The sequence below is a fragment of the Peromyscus maniculatus genome, chromosome 2 (assembly GCF_049852395.1).
Source record: "Peromyscus maniculatus bairdii isolate BWxNUB_F1_BW_parent chromosome 2, HU_Pman_BW_mat_3.1, whole genome shotgun sequence".
Lineage (NCBI taxonomy): Eukaryota > Metazoa > Chordata > Mammalia > Rodentia > Cricetidae > Peromyscus > Peromyscus maniculatus.
In genome coordinates, this window is record NC_134853.1 from 77,851,332 (window position 1) to 77,870,472 (window position 19,141).

At 42.4% G+C, this 19,141-nt stretch overlaps 1 protein-coding gene across 2 annotated transcripts in view; it reads left to right on the forward strand.

The window, feature by feature from the left end:
* Nucleotides 1–1,198: 1,198 nt before the first annotated feature.
* Nucleotides 1,199–19,141, forward strand: part of Tmem38b (transmembrane protein 38B) — a 44,889-nt gene continuing 26,946 nt past the window's right edge. The window contains exon 1 of one of the 2 annotated variants that reach the window (XM_042271190.2): nucleotides 1,199–1,424. In XM_042271190.2, the coding sequence (XP_042127124.1) occupies nucleotides 1,313–1,424 (112 nt within the window). In that variant the 5' untranslated portion in view covers nucleotides 1,199–1,312. The remainder of the gene's footprint in view (nucleotides 1,425–19,141) is intronic. The other variant, XM_006985265.4, reaches the window with a different exon arrangement.

The following is a 19,141-nucleotide window of genomic DNA, read 5'->3' on the forward strand; positions in this document are numbered from 1 at the left end:
TAATAAAACCTTGAGTGTTTCTTATTTTATTTTTATAACAAAGTATGCGGGCGGTGGTGGCGCACACCTTTAATCCCAGCACTTGGGAGGCAGAGGCAGGCAGATCTCTGTGAGTTCGAGGCCAGCCTGGGCTACAGAGTGAGTTTCAGGGGAGGCACAAAGCTACATAGAGAAACCCTGTCTCGAAAAACCAAAAACCAAAGCAAAACAAAACCAACGTGTGGCAGAGGTTAAAAAATGTTTTTGTTTAGAAGGTGTTTGCTTTGAAAAGCAAGTAGAAAAGTATTTTAGTAAGGCTATTGTTTCATAGTAGGTTATGAAACACAGTTATTACCTTTTTTTCTTTCTTCTTTTTTTTTTTTTTTTACATTTTAAGCACCTAGTGTTCAGGACAGTGCCTCTAGTATCTACTGTTTGGTACAAAGCATGTGTGTAGGTAACAATTGCTAACTGAGTTAAAAACAAAGGTTAAATTCAAAAGGAAAAAGGTGAAATGCCCTTAGCAGTAATACTTAGAGCAGTCATCTACATCTTCCTTCAATAGCTTGTGTGTTTACATATTGCCGGTAACAGCACCGTCTGTTGGCTTGTCAAATAAAAAAGTGCCAAACTTACTCTTTTTTCTTACCCAGACTTACTTCGTTTCCTTTATTTCTAGTTCTTTTTATAAATATTTTCCCCAGATTGCTCCTTTCCTTGTTTCTTCAAACTTGCCTCTGTTTGCTACCTTTACAAGTGGAGTTTGCATTCATCTTGGACAGTCTTTCTCTATCTGGGTCTCTGCCCTTAAGACTCACATCTACTACCTTTTGTCTTGAACCTGTGAGTACACTCTGATTTCCCTCAGCTCTTTCCACTAATCCTTGGAGCTGGATTGCAACTTCAGCGCCTTGCCCATCTTCACCAGAATGACGAAAACTTTATTGTTTTCTTTTTCATATCTTCAGGAGGCAACAAAGTGAGTTACATTGTAGTTGTTTAATGAAAGGCGACTGGCATCCGTTTAAGTAAAGAAATTTGACTCTTAGAGTGGCCCCTTGGGTCGGTTGGCTCCGACTCACACAGAGAAGATGCCAAATCTTTATTAGGAGAACCAGGGCCAAGCCCCAGCCAAGGCCCATAATTCGCTGGCCCCGCCTCTCGTTCCGGCTCCGGCCACGCCCCCGTACAGGGCCCCGCCCCTCGGCCGCCCCCTGGACGCCAGAGCGCACGCGCAGGGCTGGAGCTGGCGCGGCCGTCCCCTCCCCCACCCCTGCCGCGGGAGGGGAACCGGCAGCCGTGGCTGCTGGGGCCGACGGGGTGGGTCGTCGTCATGGAATACCCGTGGGATGATCTGACCCTGGCCTTCTCCCGCACATCCATGTTCCCCTTTTTTGACGTCGCCCACTACCTGGTGTCGGTGATGGCGCTGAGGCAGCGGCCAGGTGAGTTGAAGGGGCCGATGCGCTCCGGTTCCGCGCAGTCAGTGCCGGGGTGGCCCAGGACTGGGACTCCTGAACCCCGGGCGGCTCACCTCCCGGTCCGGACCACCCGACTCTGACCTCGTCTTAGGGAAATGATGCAGACCCCTGAACAGAACGCCCCAGGGGGCACCTAGCACCGTGCTAGCGTGTTAAACCGCACGAGTGGGTGGCTTTGCGCTTCCTCAGTCACTAGAGACGTGGTACAGGTTAACAGTCTCTTGGCATACGTAGTTCAGCATCTGTGTGAACCGTGTGGGGATGTGATGGGGTTTTCACAACCTTGAGTTTCATAAACCATGTGACCAGAGGGCAATGTTTGATTTCCTGTCTCTCACTGGCTTTACTTTTAAAGTTACCCCACGTTTCCATTATTTTTCTGAGTCTCTGTCTTTGCGGCATTTCACCGCCTTCCTGCTGTCTGCTGCCTTGCCTTGTGCAGCAGGTGAAGTGTGAAGGCTTGAGGATGACTGTCTTACCTCTTATGGACTACTGACTTCCTAAGTCCTTGACTCCTTTACGTTTTTTGAGAGTTTCTAAGTCCCACTCATTGTTTGAATAACAGAGCATCTGCAAGGGCTAATGCTTCTCCGATTAAAAAAGAACTACTTTTTTTTTTTTTATACTACTCCACATCCGAAATCTGATAGTATCTTGTATTGACTAAATCAGATGTTCTCGAAGTGTGGTTCACTTTTCACGTGCTTTCCTGTCACACGGTGTAAAAATTCATTATTTTCATGATAGTCAGAAGTTCTTCACGTCTTCATTGCCTTTAGGACTGTACAGTGAAGTTTCCCAGCAGCTCTGTGGCTTATAGTGTCGTAAGAGATGGAAACAAATGATGGGGTCAGCCAGCTGTGCCTGTTTGAAGCTGGACGCTAAGGAGATTGCCCAAATACACAACAGTGTGCCTTTTCTCACGAAGTAGTTTTGGCTTTGGGAAATACACTTATTTTAGTAAAGAACACATTATTTTAACATTTAATGCGTTATTTTAAAATTAGTATGTAAAAACTTTAAAAACTGTTGACATTTTTAAGTGCTAAATGTAAGCTAACACTCTAGGCCTTTTGTTGTTGTTACTGGAGGTGATGTTAGGGAAATGCCCTCCCACTCAGTGTAGCCCCAGGCCGAGCCATTTCTAATGTCATTTTTTTTTTTTTTTTTTTTTTTTTTTTTTGGTTTTTTTCGAGACAGGGTTTCTCTGTGTAGCTTTGGGCCTTTCCTGGAACTCACTTGGTAGCCCAGGCTGGCCTCGAACTCACAGAGATCCGCCTGGCTCTGCCTCCCGAGTGCTGGGATTAAAGGCGTGCGCCACCACCGCCCGGCTCTAATGTCATTTTTTAAAGGATATTATTTACATAAGTATATTCACTATTTTTTTAATCATAAAGTTACATGATTAACCATGGTCATGATTAAAATATAACGTTATAACGTATTTTTCTCATCTTCTCCAAATCCCCTTTGCCCCTTGGTAGTCCCTTCCTCCAAACCGTGGCACCCCGTGCATGCCTTCTCTAAATTTCAGGGTGTATAGAAATCCAAAATTTGAGACTCCAGATTTTGAGAATCACTTGGATAATTGAATGCCAATAGACATGGAGGGAAACATGCTTTTCTCTTAATACTAGTAAATGACTGCGTTCACAGGAGAATGCCTACGTAAGCAGGGAGTGTGTTAGAGTGCCCTTTCACCTTAACAGTAGTGATCATTGTCAGTCCTCAACCTCTTGTTATTTTCATAGTCAGAAAAGAGTTTTCATTTGCATTTTTCCCGATTATTAATGTGTGTGCTCCCTTGGTTTATTGGTCATTTGTGTTTAATTCCTGTACATGTCTAATATCTTTGCCTGTTCTGTTGAGATGTAGCTTGTTGTTTTACTTTGTTGATTTTCTTCATGCATCATGGACATTCTATTGGAAGTGCTAAAGCTTTTTGTTTTATTTTTTTTTTCTCTTGTTAAATTTTAGCTTTTAGTGCAGAAGTTTTAAAAATTTCATGGTTAAATCTATTTTTTTTTATAGACAGACATACTTTTATAGACAGATCTCCTTTATGACTTTTAGGCTTTATATATTGTTTTAGGAAGGTTGGTCTCTGCTGAGGATTATAGAAGTGCTGATTTATGCTCTCTTAAAAATATATTTATTTTTATTTTTAATTGTGTGTGTGTGTGTGTGCACATGAGTACAGGTGCCCGCAGAGGCCACTGGGTCAGAGTTCCCTGGAGCTGGAGTTATGCTAGCTTTACAGGTATTTCTGAGCCATCCATTGAGGGTGCTAGAAACTGAATCAGGTCCTCTGTGAGAGTAGTAAGTGTTCCTAACCATTGAACCATATTTCCAGCCCCGTATTACGGTTTTTAGTTACAAAGGGAGCATTTGGGGCTGGAGAGACGGCTTAGCGGGTAAGAAAGCTTGCTGCACAGGCCTGAGGACTTGAGATCGAATCCCCAGTCCCTATGTGAAAAGCTGTGCATAGCTACGTGTGCTTGTAAACTCGGCTCTGTGGGGGTTGGGAGAGGCAGGAGGATTGTTGGAGCTTAGCTTCAGGTACAGAGAGAGACCATGTCGGGAAGGAGTAAGGTGGAAAGTGATAGAGTAGGACACTGATGATGTCCTCTGCTTTCCATGAACACTACGCTCCATTGCACCCTCCCACACACACTTCTTAATCGCTCTGCAACCACTGGTGGTAGATGGGTATTTCTTCTAAAGTCTTTGAATCTCAGTGATGAATTATTGCAAAGGGCCCTTGGAACTCAGGGATGGCGGCAGAGTGACTAACTGAAGGGCTTGCCCTCTTACAGAGACCATTCTGCGTAGCCCTTTGCAGGTCCCTAGTATTTATTTGCTTTCTTCAGCCTTCCATTTCTTTTGGCAGTTACTGAAATTCTTCCAGTAAATTCTCTTTAGCTTAAGTTTGCCATATTGTTTGTAGCCAAGAACCCACATTTCTTTTTCTAGCCTCCTTATGAGAAACATCAGTCCTGGTACAGAGTGACCAGCAGTAATGCTGATTGTAGTTCCCACCTTCCTCCTGCTTTTAGTGAGGATACTCCTAATGTTTAATGAAATGTGATGTTTTCCGTAGGCTTTTGGGAGGCATCTTGTAAGACAGTTTTATTGTATTTGTTAAGTCTCTAGGTTGCTCCTCTTTACCACCCAGAGAAGGTGACAAATTTTATCTTTTTTTTTTTTTTTTATTAAAAATCTATTGATTCAGGATTGGTAAATGTCTGTAATCCTAGTACTTGGGAGGTACAGACAGGAGGACTGGACTGAAGGTGAGCTTGGGCTACATAGCAAGACCTTGTCTCAAAACAAAACAAAACACCCAAAAGAAATCTATTGAGGTAAATAATTATATATATTGTTTTTCACATGGAAATGTAATGTCGATTACATGAATGTTTTTTTTTTTTTTTTTTTTTTTTTTTTTTTTTTTTTTCCGAGACAGGGTTTCTCTGTATAACTTTGCGCCTTTCCTGGAACTCACTCTGTAGTCCAGGCTGGCCTAGAACTCACAGAAATCCGCCTGCCTCTGCCTCCCAAGTGCTGGGATTATAGGCGTGCGCTACCATTGCCAGGCTGCACATGAATGTAATTTGAAAAATTATGAATCATTATATTCTTGGAATAAACTTTACTTGCTTTGTGTATTATTTTAGTGTATTTGGGAGTTGAATTGTTAATATGTGATCTAAACTTTTACATTCATGTTTATTTTTGATGTTTGCATATTTGATTTTTTTTTTTTTTTTTTTTTGAGACAAGGTTTTTTCTGTAGCCCTGGCTGTCCTGGAACTAGCTCTGTAAACTGGGCTGGCCTTGAACTTACAGAGATCTGCATGCCTCTGCCTCCAGAGTGCTGGGATCAAAGGCATGCCCCACCACTACCCCAAGGTTCTGCTGTTTTTATAAAATAGGTTTAGATCAAGATGATTTTTTAAGTAAGTTACTTGGTAATTTACATTTTTAATTTAATTTTTACATTTAATTTAAAGGAGTCACCTGTCTCCTTTAGGTTTTTAAGTCTCTCAGAGTAGATCTGTATGTCTCTAGATCCTTTACTAGTTTAGCCTTTATTTTTGGTGTGTGTATGAAGTATGTATGTATTCATGCATATAGGTGCCAATGCATGAGCAGGCGAAAGTTGATGATGGGTATCTCCCCTGTTCATGCTAGTGGAGACAGCTTTTCTCACTGAACCTGGAGCTCACTGGTTGTCTGGAATGCAGAGCTTTCTCTGCTCACCAAGTGCTAGGTTATGGATGTGTGCATTGCTGTCCCCAGCTTTATGTGGGCATTAGAGAATCTGAACTCAGCTCCTCATGCTTACGTGGCAAGCACTTTACCAATGGCACCATCTCCCCACCCCACCCTGTAGTTTACTCTGAAGCGTTTCTTTGAATTTTGTGGATCTTATGACTTAGGATACTTTTATAGGTTCTCATGTATTTTTTCTCTTTTCATTTTGTTAAAATACACTTGTCCAGACTTTTGTCTGTAGATACGGTGATTAGCTTGTGTACTCTGCCTGTATGATCAGCATTTCTTTTTCTTAATCTAGAACTGAAGCCCTGTTGTGTGCGCGTCTCATCCGAAGTTCAACTCCATTATCACTTAGTAGATTCATGCTTTACGAGTTGACGGTGCTGTTGTGATGGCTGCAGAAAACTCCATTTTGTGCTAGGCACCCCTGTTACTAGCCATTTGTCTCTGACCTAAATTCCTGTATGATAAGTTCCCAGCAGCCCTCCCTAGAATTGTGTAACTGTTGTGAAATGGTTAGCTGCTTGCTCTGACTTCTGTAACGTCACTTGCTACTGTGTGCAAGGGGCGTAAGGCCGTTCCTCACGCAGCTGTGAATTCCACAGGAGGGAAGTGCTGTGGTTTTCCCCTTTAGAAGCCCTTCCTTCACCTGCTTCTGGGTGGCGCATCTCTGATTTGGGTTAGAGACTGCGGCCTTGCTAGCAGTTTCAATAAATTTGGCCAATTATAATCTGAATTGAATCTGGTTGTCTTTTCTGGGTGGTTTCAAACTCTATATAACACTTGCAAGCCCTCAATGAACAGTTCTCCAGAGCTCTAGAACCCATAGTACAGTAAAGCCTATAATTCATGTATGTGCAGTTAGCACAGAGTTCTTCCCCTATCCACAGCAGGGCCCTAAGAATTTAAGGCTAGCCGGAACTATACAATGAGTTCAAAGCCAGCCCAGGCAACAAGAGGTCCTGTCTCACCCCCCCACCTCCAAACTCTGAAACAGCTTATGAGTGTAACATTACCAGATTATTGGGTAGTCATTGACTTTCTATTCAATGTATTTTTTCTCCAGCCATTAAAATAATCCAGGCAATTTTTAAATGACACTTACCATCATTAGAATACATTTAGTAGAGCGAGTGTGTGTGCGCGCGCGCGCGCGCGCACACGCACGCACACACACACACACACACACACACACACACACACACACACTCCACCTTAACAGTGTGCTATAAAAACGAGCTCTGCATCTGGACATTGGCAGCAAACGAAGGAAAACACACCACGGACTTTGTGATGCAGGGATCGTGACTGGTTTTAATTCTGTTACCATAGATCTTTCCAGCTTGGCCATCTCCCACCAGAGGAGGACGTGACAGGCTCCTCTTGGTGTGTGGCTGGCAGATGTTAAGTTCCATTTCACACTCACCGTGACAGCTGTGTGCAGCCCACACCGCAGGCAGACCTCCAGCCTGCTCAGAGATGGCTCTGGGGCAGCCATTAGATATGTCTGTGAACAGGGATTTGGGAGTTGGTGATGAGGAAAGATTTCCAGGAGAGAAGCAAAGAAGGCTTCATGCTTCTTGTGTCAACAGTTAGTAAGCGTGATGTTAAGGGAGGCAGAGTTTAGGCTCGTATTTTAATAACAACAGTGAGCCCACTAAATTATAGCAGGTCTAAAAGACCATTGGTTCAGGATAATTAATATAGAAGAGTTTCTGGAGTCAAAGACACTAATAGGGAGATTTTCTAGCTGGTGATTAAAATAACAAACCTGGGACTGGGGATGTGGCTTGGTAGTGGAGTACTTGGCTAGCATTCACTACTGCTTGGGTTCAGCTGCCAGCAGAGAAAAACAAGCAACAGCTGACCAGCCAACAGACTCCCTCAAGGCTGAAGGTATGCTGGATCTGGCCAGCGTGGATTCCTGTAGGATCTGGCCAGTGTGGGTTCCTGTAGGACCTAGGGTTGCTCACAGAGAAGACACAGTGAGACTTCTTTGCTCCATCCCCCAGCTCACTTCTCTTGAGACAGGGTCTCCTGTACTCCAGGCTAGCTTTGAACTTGCTATGGAGCTGAGGATGACCTTAAGTTTCTAGTTCTTCTGCCTCCACCTCCTGAGTGAGTGCTGGGATTACAGGTTTGTGTCGGCACACCTAGTTTTATTTATCAAATCCAGGGATTCACGATGCATGCTGAACAAACACTCCACCAGCTGAGATCCGTCCCTAGCAGGTTCTTCTTTCCTCCCCTTTCAAACCTGTATTTCCTTAAGAGCCTGGTTTTATTTTTCATCTCTGCCAACACATCACTGCTCGGAATTTGTATCCTATCATTTGTAAAACCTCTGGGTAGGTTTTATGAAATGCCAGTGTAGGTTGGAGAATAAAAGGTTTTGTGAGAAACTGCTTTTCTGTCAACAGCACTTCCACCTTCCCCAGCTTGTTCAACTTTCTGTCCAGGAATCTGAATCTTTTCCTGGCCCTACACTGTAAAAACATCTATGCAAACCTGTAATCTCTCTCACCTGATAAAACTTTCGTTAAGGGAGGCCTGTGTGCTCCCAGAATATGATGGCCCAGGCTGGCAGGTCCCTTTCCTCTTTCCTTGGCATAAATTGTTTTCCAGCCAGCCAACTGGAAAAGACTGAGGATGCGCCCCACCAGTGTGGAGAGTCTTACACTCCAGGGTGAGGATTAAAATGTATCAGATTTCCTGCTTGGTGTGCTCTCTTGCCTCCTAAAAAGAAATTGCCTTGCTGGGTTATTTTTGTATTGTTTCTTTGTGTGGCAATAAGAATATTCTTCTCTAACAGTTGGAGAACTACCTCTCATATTTGTCTGGCTGGGGTTGTAGTTTTTTTTTTTTTTCTTTAGATATATTTTTACCATGTTTTAAATTATGTGTATGAGTGTCTGTCTGTAGGGGTATGTGTGCATGAGTGCAGGTTCCATGGGAAGCCAGAGGTCTGAGGGGGCACTCTAGATTCCCTAGAACTGGACTGTGAGACACTCAGCATGGGTGCTGGGAATTGAACTTGGGTCCTCTGCAAGAACACTGTGTTCTTAACCACTGAGCCATCTCTTCAGCTCCTTACTTGTAGTTATTTAAACCCAAGGAAGGAGAGTAGCATCCTTCTCTTTCTAGATTACTTTTGCTTTATAACCAAAGACATAAAAGCATCAGCCTATTTATGTGAACTGGATCTTTTCCCAGTTACTTCCATTTGTCTCATGAATAGATCTAGTTCCTCCTAAGTCTTGGCATCTAATTTCTGTAGTTTTTGACTTGGGTTAGTAGTGTACAATTTTTTTTTCCAGATAGGGTTTCTCTGTGTAGCCCTGGCTGTCCTGGAACTTATTCTGTAAACAGGCTGGTCTAGAACTCAGAGATCTGCCTACCTCTTGCCTCCTGAGTGCTGGGATTAAAGAAAGGAATGTGCCACCATTTTTGGCTATATCATCAATTTTAATCTTATTTTCTTATTTTATACTTAAAATCTTGTCTCCTCTCGACCCTTTTTTGTTTCTGTTTTTAAGTTTTTGTTTTGTTTCGAGAAAGATTTATGTGACTCAGGGTAGCTTTGAATTCATCTTAGAGTTGTGGTTTTCAACTTGTGGGCCACGACACCTTAGGCAAACCTCTGTCTCCATAAATCTTTACATTACAATTCATAACAGCAAAATTATAGTTATGAAGTAGCAATGAAACAATTCTATGGTGGGGTCACCACAACATGAGGAACTGTATTAAAGGGTCGCAGCATTAGGAAGGCCGAGAACCACTGCCTTAGGGCTTCCCCTGAGTGCTGGGATTAGGGTGTATGCCACTAGTTTTTTCCCTAAATCTTAATAAATTAATTAAATTAAAATAATTTGGCTGTGGTGGCACGAGCTATGGTGAAAGTTTGAAGTCCTAGTACTCAGGAGGTTGACAAGGGATGTTCATGAGTTCCAGGCCAACCTAGGCTGCATAATGAGACCCTCTCTCAAAAAACAAAAAAATAACAGATCAGCAGCCCCCACCCCAAAACAAAAACAAAACAAAAAACCCCACCTTGAACATATTAATTTAAGTCTATGTTCACATCCAGGTTCTTTTCTCCAAGAGCCCCCACCCAAGGTTTCATGTAGCCTAGGCTAGCTTTGAACTAGAAGATAGCCTTGGAATTGAGGTCCGATTGCCTCTGCCTCCTGAGTGCCGTGTCACAGGCATGCATCGCCCTGCTCAATTGTTTGGCCTGCTGCATGCTAAGCAAGCGCTTCACCAACTGAGCTACATCCCCTGCCTTCTGGAAATTTAATCTGCAATTATTTCTTCTATCCATGACATCTGTTATTTCAGTCTGAAGTCTACAACAATTTTGCTAGCTTTCCAGTCATGTGTCGTTCATTAAACCAAATTGTTACTGAACAGCGTGCTCGTTCAGGCACTATATTAGATATTGAGGATCCCCCCAAAAAGATATTGTTACAGCCCTACATAAGCTCAGCTCTTTTCTTTTTCAGTAGTGTCTCATAAGGCAGCACCATCCTTCTCACACAGTAATAATAGTTACTCAGTTCAGCTCCGTGAAGACTATTTCAGCTGGATAATTCTAATCCCTCCGTACTCCTGTAGTAGTGCACTCATTTGACAGATGTGGAGTTAGGGCGAGAACGCATCCTTCCTAAGGCACACGGGTAGTAAATTATAGAGCTTGTTCTTGACTCCAGATCTTGCTAGTTCCAGTTTCTTACTGTTCACTGTTCATGTTTGCTTTGCGGCCGTATTTAATGTTCTTGGTTTCTCAATATTTATAAGTCTCAATACGTTGTTATTTATTATGTTTTTTCTCCTCCACGATTTTTTGTCATTTCCACACCACAAAGCAATTTCTTCATTGTTTTTATAATTAAATACAGAAATAAAGTTTGCCATTGTTTCTGCCTCTAGTTTGTGGGAGATGAAAGGGTTAATATATTAAGAACTTGTTAATCTTGGTGTTATAAACAGGTGGAGTGACAGCAGCATACCTTGCAGTTTTTGTGGATGCCTATATATTCATGCGAGAGGGACAACAGTCATAAATATACAGCCTGTGAATGTTCAAAATGTATCTCTCCATGTAATTAATATCTAGATAAGAAGAAAGCATCCATGATTTTCAGAAGCACATTTTGCTGTATGATTTTAAAAGCTAGAACAGGCTTTGTCTAGTGTGGAGTAAGGAAGGATGTGTTAGAAAGGACAGTTCACGGGCTGGGGCTGGCCTCAGTCTGGAATGTGCTTGTGCCACACAGGCGTGAGGATCTGCGTTCCACCCCTCGTAAGCCGTGGTCAGAAGCTCTGTGCTGTGGCACTCACGGGTAATCCCAGTGTTGGGATTTCTGGCTAGCCAGTCTACCTGAATTGGTAAGTTTTAGGTTCACTAAGAGACCTGTCTCAAAAAGTAAGCTTGAGGGGGATACCCAGCTTCTACCTCTGCCTCCACATGTGCATACATCTGTATAGCTCTATATTGATACACACACACACACACACACACACACACACACACACACACACACACACCCCTCTAATTTACTCCTGAGTTTAGAGAGTTATAGTTATTGCTTGAATATATTTTCTTATCCTCCTCTTCTTGTTCCTTCTTCTTTTTTATTTTTATATTTATTTATTTAGGTGAACAGGAAGAATCTTTGACCAGGCATAAGATATCAGTTAGTGATATGGTAGAGAGCATGCTCATAAAGACAGTAGAGCAGTGTCTGAACTCTACCAATAATGGGCTGGGTAGCATGGGGTGAGAACTTTAAACTCAGCATTCTGTTTGTATAATGAGTGGGCTGGACTGAACACCAGCTAGAGTGGCTTCTCCACAGGGGTCCTAGTTTGGGCTCTATGGAGCTTTTCTCTATGCTTCTAAGTTTTCATAATTTCAGCTTATCCTTTGTTCCCCCAGAATAGTAACTGCTTTCTGAAGCTCATACCTCTGTTATATTGTATTTACTTTTATATTGTATTTTCAACTGTCTAGTTGAACTTCTGTATGAATTTAGTTCTTTATATTAAATTCTGTCTGTTAAAGTAACTTTGTTTTCAGTCATCTGACAAGAGGCTTAACTGATAAAAGAACCCAGAAGTAGAGTTTAACTTTACATTCTGGTTTGTAAGTGTCTTGTGTGTGTGTGTGTGTGTGTGTTTTTTTTTTTTGGTTTTGATTTTTCTTTTTTTTTTCCAAGTCAGGGTTTCTCTGTGTAGCCTGCTGTCCTGGAACTCACTATGTAGGCCAGACTGACCTCGAACTCAGAGATCCATCTGCCTCTGCCTCTCAAGTGCTGGGATTGAAGGCATGCTTCACTACACGTAGCAGTGTTTGTTTGTCTGTAGGTTTTTTAATGGGAACTATTGGGGTCCACCCCCTTGATAGCTCTCTACCAAGGTCTGTGGAAGAATCTACAAACAGCTGATAATCTAATCTTAGACATATGAAATGAATCTACGTACACCATGCTTTTTTGTCTGTCTACTTTATTCCTCTAAGACAAAATTCTATCTACACAGCTTCAGTTCTGTTCTCACACTCAACTCCACTATTCCTTCTCTTCCTGCCCTCTCATTGTCCTAGTCCTAACTCAGCTCTCAGCCTCATCTTCATTCTCTGTTCCTCCGTCCATGCCCATCCCTTCCTTTCCCAGTCTCCTGACCCAACGCAATCCACCTACAATCTGTAAAAACTCTGCTTGGAGCAAGGAAACCTGCCTAATCCACCTGGTATCCAGAAATGTCATTCCACCTGGTATCCAGAAATGTCATTCCACCTGGTATCCAGAAATGTCATTCCACCTGGTATCCAGAAACCCCTTGTTCTAAGAAGTTGCTCCAGGGCTGTGTGAGGAGGAGGTCTGAGCTTGATTTGCACAAGTAGCAAAGCTATGAGCCTAGGGGCTGTCCTCCAAATGCTTCACCTCAGTTCAGGGCCTCAGGCGCCTCCCGGCTGGTCTATGCGCCTAGGGGCTGTCCTCCAAATGCTTCACCTCAGTTCAGGGGCCTCAGGCGCCTCCCGGCTGGTCTATGCGCCTAGGGGCTGTCCTCCAAATGCTTCACCTCAGTTCAGGGGCCTCAGGCACCTCCCGGCTGGTCTATGCGCCTAGGGGCTGTCCTCCAAATGCTTCACCTCAGTTCAGGGGCCTCAGGCGCCTCCCGGCTGGTCTATGCGCCTAGGGGCTGTCCTCCAAATGCTTCACCTCAGTTCAGGGGCCTCAGGCACCTCCCGGCTGGTCTATGCGCCTAGGGGCTGTCCTCCAAATGCTTCACCTCAGTTCAGGGGCCTCAGGCGCCTCCCGGCTGGTCTATGCGCCTAGGGGCTGTCCTCCAAATGCTTCACCTCAGTTCAGGGGCCTCAGGCACCTCCCGGCTGGTCTATGCGCCTAGGGGCTGTCCTCCAAATGCTTCACCTCAGTTCAGGGGCCTCAGGCACCTCCCGGCTGGTCTATGCGCCTAGGGGCTGTCCTCCAAATGCTTCACCTCAGTTCAGGGCCTCAGGCGCCTCCCGGCTGGTCTATGCGCCTAGGGGCTGTCCTCCAAATGCTTCACCTCAGTTCAGGGGCCTCAGGCACCTCCCGGGTGGTCTGGCCAGCTATTTTTGCTTGTCCATGGATGCTTGCTAGAGGAGAGTTGCAGAAGGCAGACGTCCAATTCAAGTGTTAAGGAAGGAGCTGAGGGCCTGAAGGCAGTAAACCTTGTCTATGTGGATTTATTCAGATATCTAATGTCCCAAGAAATGATCCACCCACACCATTATAAGTTCTTGGGGAAGTTATGAGTGCACAAGAAGTTCACGGCAGGAAACAGCTGGTATATTAAAAGCTGAATAACACCAAATATTCCCTGAGATTTGGCTCAGTCCTCTGGAAGAGTTCCTTGATTCTTCCAGGTGTTAGCTTTGTCATAATCAGCTGAATTCCTACTTCATATTTCTGCTGTGCCCACAGCATTTTTTTTTTTTCAAAAATGAAAACAGCTGGGTGGTGGTGGTGGTGGTGGTGGTGGTGGTGGTGATGGTGGTGGTGGTGGTGGTGGTGGTGGTGGTGGTGGTGGTGGTGGTGGTGGTGGCACACGCCTTTAATCCCAGCACTCGGGAAGCAGAGCCAGATGGATCTCTGTGATTTTGAGGCTAGCCTGGTCTACAGAGTGAGCTCCAGGACAGGCACCAAAACTACACAGAGAAACTCTGTCTCGGAAAAACCACAAAAAAAAAAAAAAAAAAAAAAAAAAAAAAAAAAAAGAAAAAGAAAAGAAAAAGAAAACAGCTGTCTTTATGTAACCCTGATTGCCCTGGAACTTCCTATGTACACCAGGCTGGCCGGCCTCTTTCTCTTCAGTGCTGAGATGTAGGTTTTGTTTTTCTTTTCTTTCTTTCTTTCTTTCTTTCTTTCTTTCTTTCTTTCTTTCTTTCTTTCTTTCTTTCTTTCTCTCTGTCTCTGTCTCTCTCTCCCTCCCTCCTTCCCTCCTTTCTTTCTCTCCCTCTCTTTCTTTCTCTTTTACTCTTTGGTAGACCTGCCACCCAGCTCCCCAATAATCATATGGAGGCTTATTCTTTCTTATGAATGCCTGGCCTTAGCTTGGCTTGTTTCTATCCAGTTTCTCTTAAATTACCCCACCTACCTTTTGCCTCTGGGCTTTTACCTTTCTCTATTTCTGTATATCTTTTCTTTCCTTTTTCTATTGTGTCTCACCCTGGGGCTGGCACCTTCTTTTCTTGCTCCTCTGATCTTTTTTTCTCCTTCTATTTATTCTCTCTGCCTGGCAACCCTGCCTGTCCCTCTCCTGCCTGGCTATTAACTGTTCAGCTCCTTATTATACCAATCAGGTGTTTTAGATAGACAAAGTAACACAGCTTCACAGAGTTAAACAAATGCAACATAAAAGAATGCAACACATCTTTGTATTATTAAACAAATGTTCCATAGCATCAACAAATGTAACATATCTTCAACTAATATTCCACAAACTGGGATAAAAGGTTTGCATCACCACCCATGCCTTACAATGTATCTTGTTAAGACATATACTGCTATTTCTTAATCATCAGATCCAATCAGTATAATATCTGTAGAGGAAGCTGGTGTGATGTTGTGCAGATGCCCAGTATGATATTGTCTCTGTGGAACATATTGAAATGTAGGAAAGTTACCATAGACCTGAAGACTGGGGTAGTTGAACAAAGTGAAACTGCTTCTGCCAAGTTAGTATAGAGGAAAAAGGCATTTGACTTCTAGATTGCAAGTTGCATTACTTTGATCCAGTAAATACTGCATCATAGGTGATAGCTGCTGTTAGAGCTACTACCTCTCTAGATTCTGATAACTCATATCTCTTCACCAAGAGCCATCTGTTTTATAAAAAGACTATAAACAATCAAGCCATGTGGTTACCATCTTTTTGTTTTTCAAGATGGTACCAATTTTTATTTTATTTTATTTATTTTTTTGGTGTGTGTGTGTGTGTGTGTGTGTGTGTGTGTGTGTGTGTGTGTGTGTAAGTATAAGCCAGTGGTAAGCATCAGATGTGGTTTCTCAAGATGTTTCCTCTTTTTTGAGACAGTCTCACTTTTGCTTAGGAACTCACTGATCGGAAAGACTGGCTGGCCAGGGATCTGCCTGTCTGCAACACAGGTCACTATTACCCAGTGCTTTTTTTTATTTTTTTAAGTGAATTCTGGGGATCAAACTCAGGTCCTCATCCTTGCATAGCAAGCACTATGCTGACTGAGCTATCTCCCCAACACCCTCATTTTAAAAAAAGGGGAACTGTAGGGGAAAGACCAAAATAAAAACATGTTAGTATTCACATGATACTTAACACCTCAAGTGGAAGCTTTGAGAAAGCCGGTCATTCCCATGCTCCTTTCTGGATGTCATAGCAACCACCTGCCAGCTGGATGTTAACTGTTGTGAAAATATCAACAGTGCAGTGGTTCTACCAGGAGGAGGAGAGGAAGAAAACAGAGGGAAATATACAATATATACTTGCTGGAAAAAATTAAAAATACAAAAGAAAACTACAGTGTAGTGGTTCTTAAAAATAGGTATGTACTACTGACCTAAATTTAGATTGAATACAAGATAGAAAGGTCATGTTCACCTACACTAAAGAGTCGGTTCAGGCTCTGTGATGACCAAGTCAGCAAAGCCATTTTAGGCGGGTCTAAAGATTCATTTGGGATTTTGTAGGTGTGATTTGAAGTGAGTTCATGGAAGTGAATTATGATTTTTTTTTTGTTGTTGTTTGTTTTTTTGAGACAAGGTTTCTCTGTGTAATTTTAGTGCCTGTCCTGGATCGCACTCTGTAACCCAGGCTGGCCTCGAACTCATGGAGATCTGTCTGGCTCTGCCTTCCAAGTGCTGGGATTAAAGGCATGTGCCACCACCATCCGGCTGTGAATTAGGATTTTATGTTTAACTTTCATTCTTAATAAAAGTAAGTCTCATTGGAATGTAGCATATTCACTCAATAACACATCCCCTATGACTACTTTTTGCCAAATTGGAGTTGGATGATTGAACAGACACTGTATAGACTATGGTGTCTAAAATATTACATCTAATCAATATAAAGTTTGGCAGCTCCTGGTTTTGCTGGTTAGAGTGAGAATGCAAGCTTTCCTGTGATCTACAGAGGGCTTACTGTAGCCGCGGGGCATATAACTGGGGCTACTCGTCATGTCGCTGACCACTGCTCTTTCCAGCACAGCCACTTCCTTGTGCCTTTCCAGTCCCAGGAGGCTGTGCGGGTAGCAGGCCTCGTTCAGCTGTTGCACCATTTGCCTGTCTGTCTTCCTCCAGTTGTCCATCACAGCTCACTTGAGGTATCTGATACTAAAGTTCATATGAGATTATTTGTACTTCAGCCATCTTGAACTTGAAATACAGTTTAGTCTGCAGTGTGACTGCTTTTGCAAAGAATTTTTTGGAAAATAATTCTGTTGGTAGCATATTTAAAAATATCTTAAGGTAGGATAGAGAATTTTCTCTTTCTCTCCTAAATATATATTAGAAATCAAGTAATTTGGAGCTAGGGAGATAGCTCAGTGCATAGCGCACTTGCTATACAAGCATAAAGAAAGGATTTGGATTCCCAGAACCCATGTAAAAGCCAGATGGGTGTGGTGGCCACCTGTAAGTCCAGTACTTGGGCAGAGTCAGGGAATCCCAGGGGCAACCTGACTAGCAAAGACTAACTGGAATCAGTAAGTCCTGGGTTCAGAGAGAGACCCTGCTTCAATAAGTAAATGAGTAGAAATTAGGAAAGTACCCAGTATCAGCTGTGAGCCTCCATATTCTCTCTCTCTCTCTCCCTCCCTCCCTCCCTCCCTCCCTCCCTCCCTCCCTCCCTCCCTCCCTCCCTCCCTCCCTCCCTCTCTCTCTCTCTCTCTCTCTCTCTCACACACACACACACACACACACCTACCTGTGTTCCCACACATATGCATATACACACACATACCACACATACATCTATGGCTCTGCAGTCTGAACTAGAGAAGGTTTTTTTTTGCTGACATCATTTTGAAAATGGGTCAAAAAGGACCAATCTGAGGGAGGTACTCCCCTCTCCTGAGCTGTTCTCTTCCAGAGTCTTTTCTGTCTAATACATCCTAGTTCATTGATTTAAGGACTGTTGATTTGCTTCCACTGGCATGGCACATCATTCCCACCCCAGCCTTTCAGTAAGAAACACAGGAATGACATTTTTGGCATAGAGAATTGAATGAGCAGCAGCCCCAGGCTTTCCTTTAGCCTGTTTATCTCTGCTCCCAGATTGATCCATTCAGCAAGTAAATCAGCCAGCAGTATCTACCATGTACTCAGCATAAAAGTATGTTGTCTTATTTTAAATCCTTATAGAGTATATAATATTTTCATATTATGAATGATGCAATTTAATGCAAAAGAGATTGAGGCCCTGTCCAGAAGTTAGGGAGCTACTGGTACTCCTAACTCCTTGTTTAAATTGTGACAATGCTAGGTCAGGGAAACTCACGGTAGCATAATTTTAATGCTTAAATGGTAATATTTAATTGAAATATTTCACATATGTTTTTCTGTCATAGGAACATTTTAAGAGTGCCCATTCCTTACTGAGGTCTCTTTATTAAAATCTCAAAGATTAAATCTTAAAATGCAGCTATAACTTGTGCACAAGTTCAAGAATATGGGAATGTCTTAAGTGCAATGAGTAAATTGAAGTTGTGGGAAATGGTATTTGTTAGGCATGATCAGAAACGAATAAGCATTTGATACATTTGATTTGTATTGTTTTGAGGGGTAAAGGGAAGTCTGGATGTATATAGGTCCGCTTATTAGCCAGTGAATGCTCAGTATAGGGTAAAGGTTAATCATTTGTTAGAATAACACTGAGCCAGTGTCTCTAAATGTGAATGTAGCAGAAATAATCAGTTACTTGAGGAATATCTTCATAGTGATGGCAAGGTTTCACACTTTGAATCTCATTCAGATAGAGTTTCCATTTGGAGAACTCACCCCTAGTGCTAACCAGGGTATACCTGTGTGTGAGGAGTCATCCTAATCTCGATAATGAGTTTGAAGCCAGTGTGGAATATATGAGACTGTCTTAATAAATACATAAGTAAAAACTAAAACCTCAAATTTTCTTGATCATCTTCCATAAAGGCCAGGATTCTCATACTAACAATTAATCATTTGTTAGTGCACACTGGTTTCTGTGTACTCTATTTATATATCTTAACAACATACACAGTATTTAGTATTCCTTCACAAAAGGTTCCATGCTATAATTTTGTTGTTCATATAGTCACTTTGTACTTCTCAAAATTGCTTCTGTTTTTCTGGTTTGGACTATTTTTATGTTTTAGTTCATTTTTCTTTTTGATAATTTTAGATTTATAAATCAAGTTCCAGAATAACTGGTTAAGGACCTCCTACATAGTACTTACTTAATATTTACCAAGTGTTTATTTTTTGTTATTCTTATTTTTCCACTCTGAAATTTTCTACTTGTGCATATTATTTTTAGGGCTGTGTAAGTATAAATTAGAGGCATTTTGTCTAGTCACTTCTAATCATTTAAGATAGTATATTCTGACCACAATATAGTTATAAAAATCAGAAAGTTTAACTGTGATAAAAATACATTTTTCTGCCTCAATCTGTAAATTTCATCAGTTCTTGTATATCCAGTAGTTGTCACTGTAATAGAAATTAACTTTGAAACAAATTGGCCAGTGTGTGTGTGTGTGTGTGTGTGTGTGTGTGTGTGTGTGTGTGTGTGTGTGTGCATGCTCGAATGTGCTTGTGTATGCATACTGTGTTTGTTCCTTGATCTAGATATTTTAAAGGTAAAGGCCAGGTTTTTCTTCTTCAGAGTAGCCTTCTACT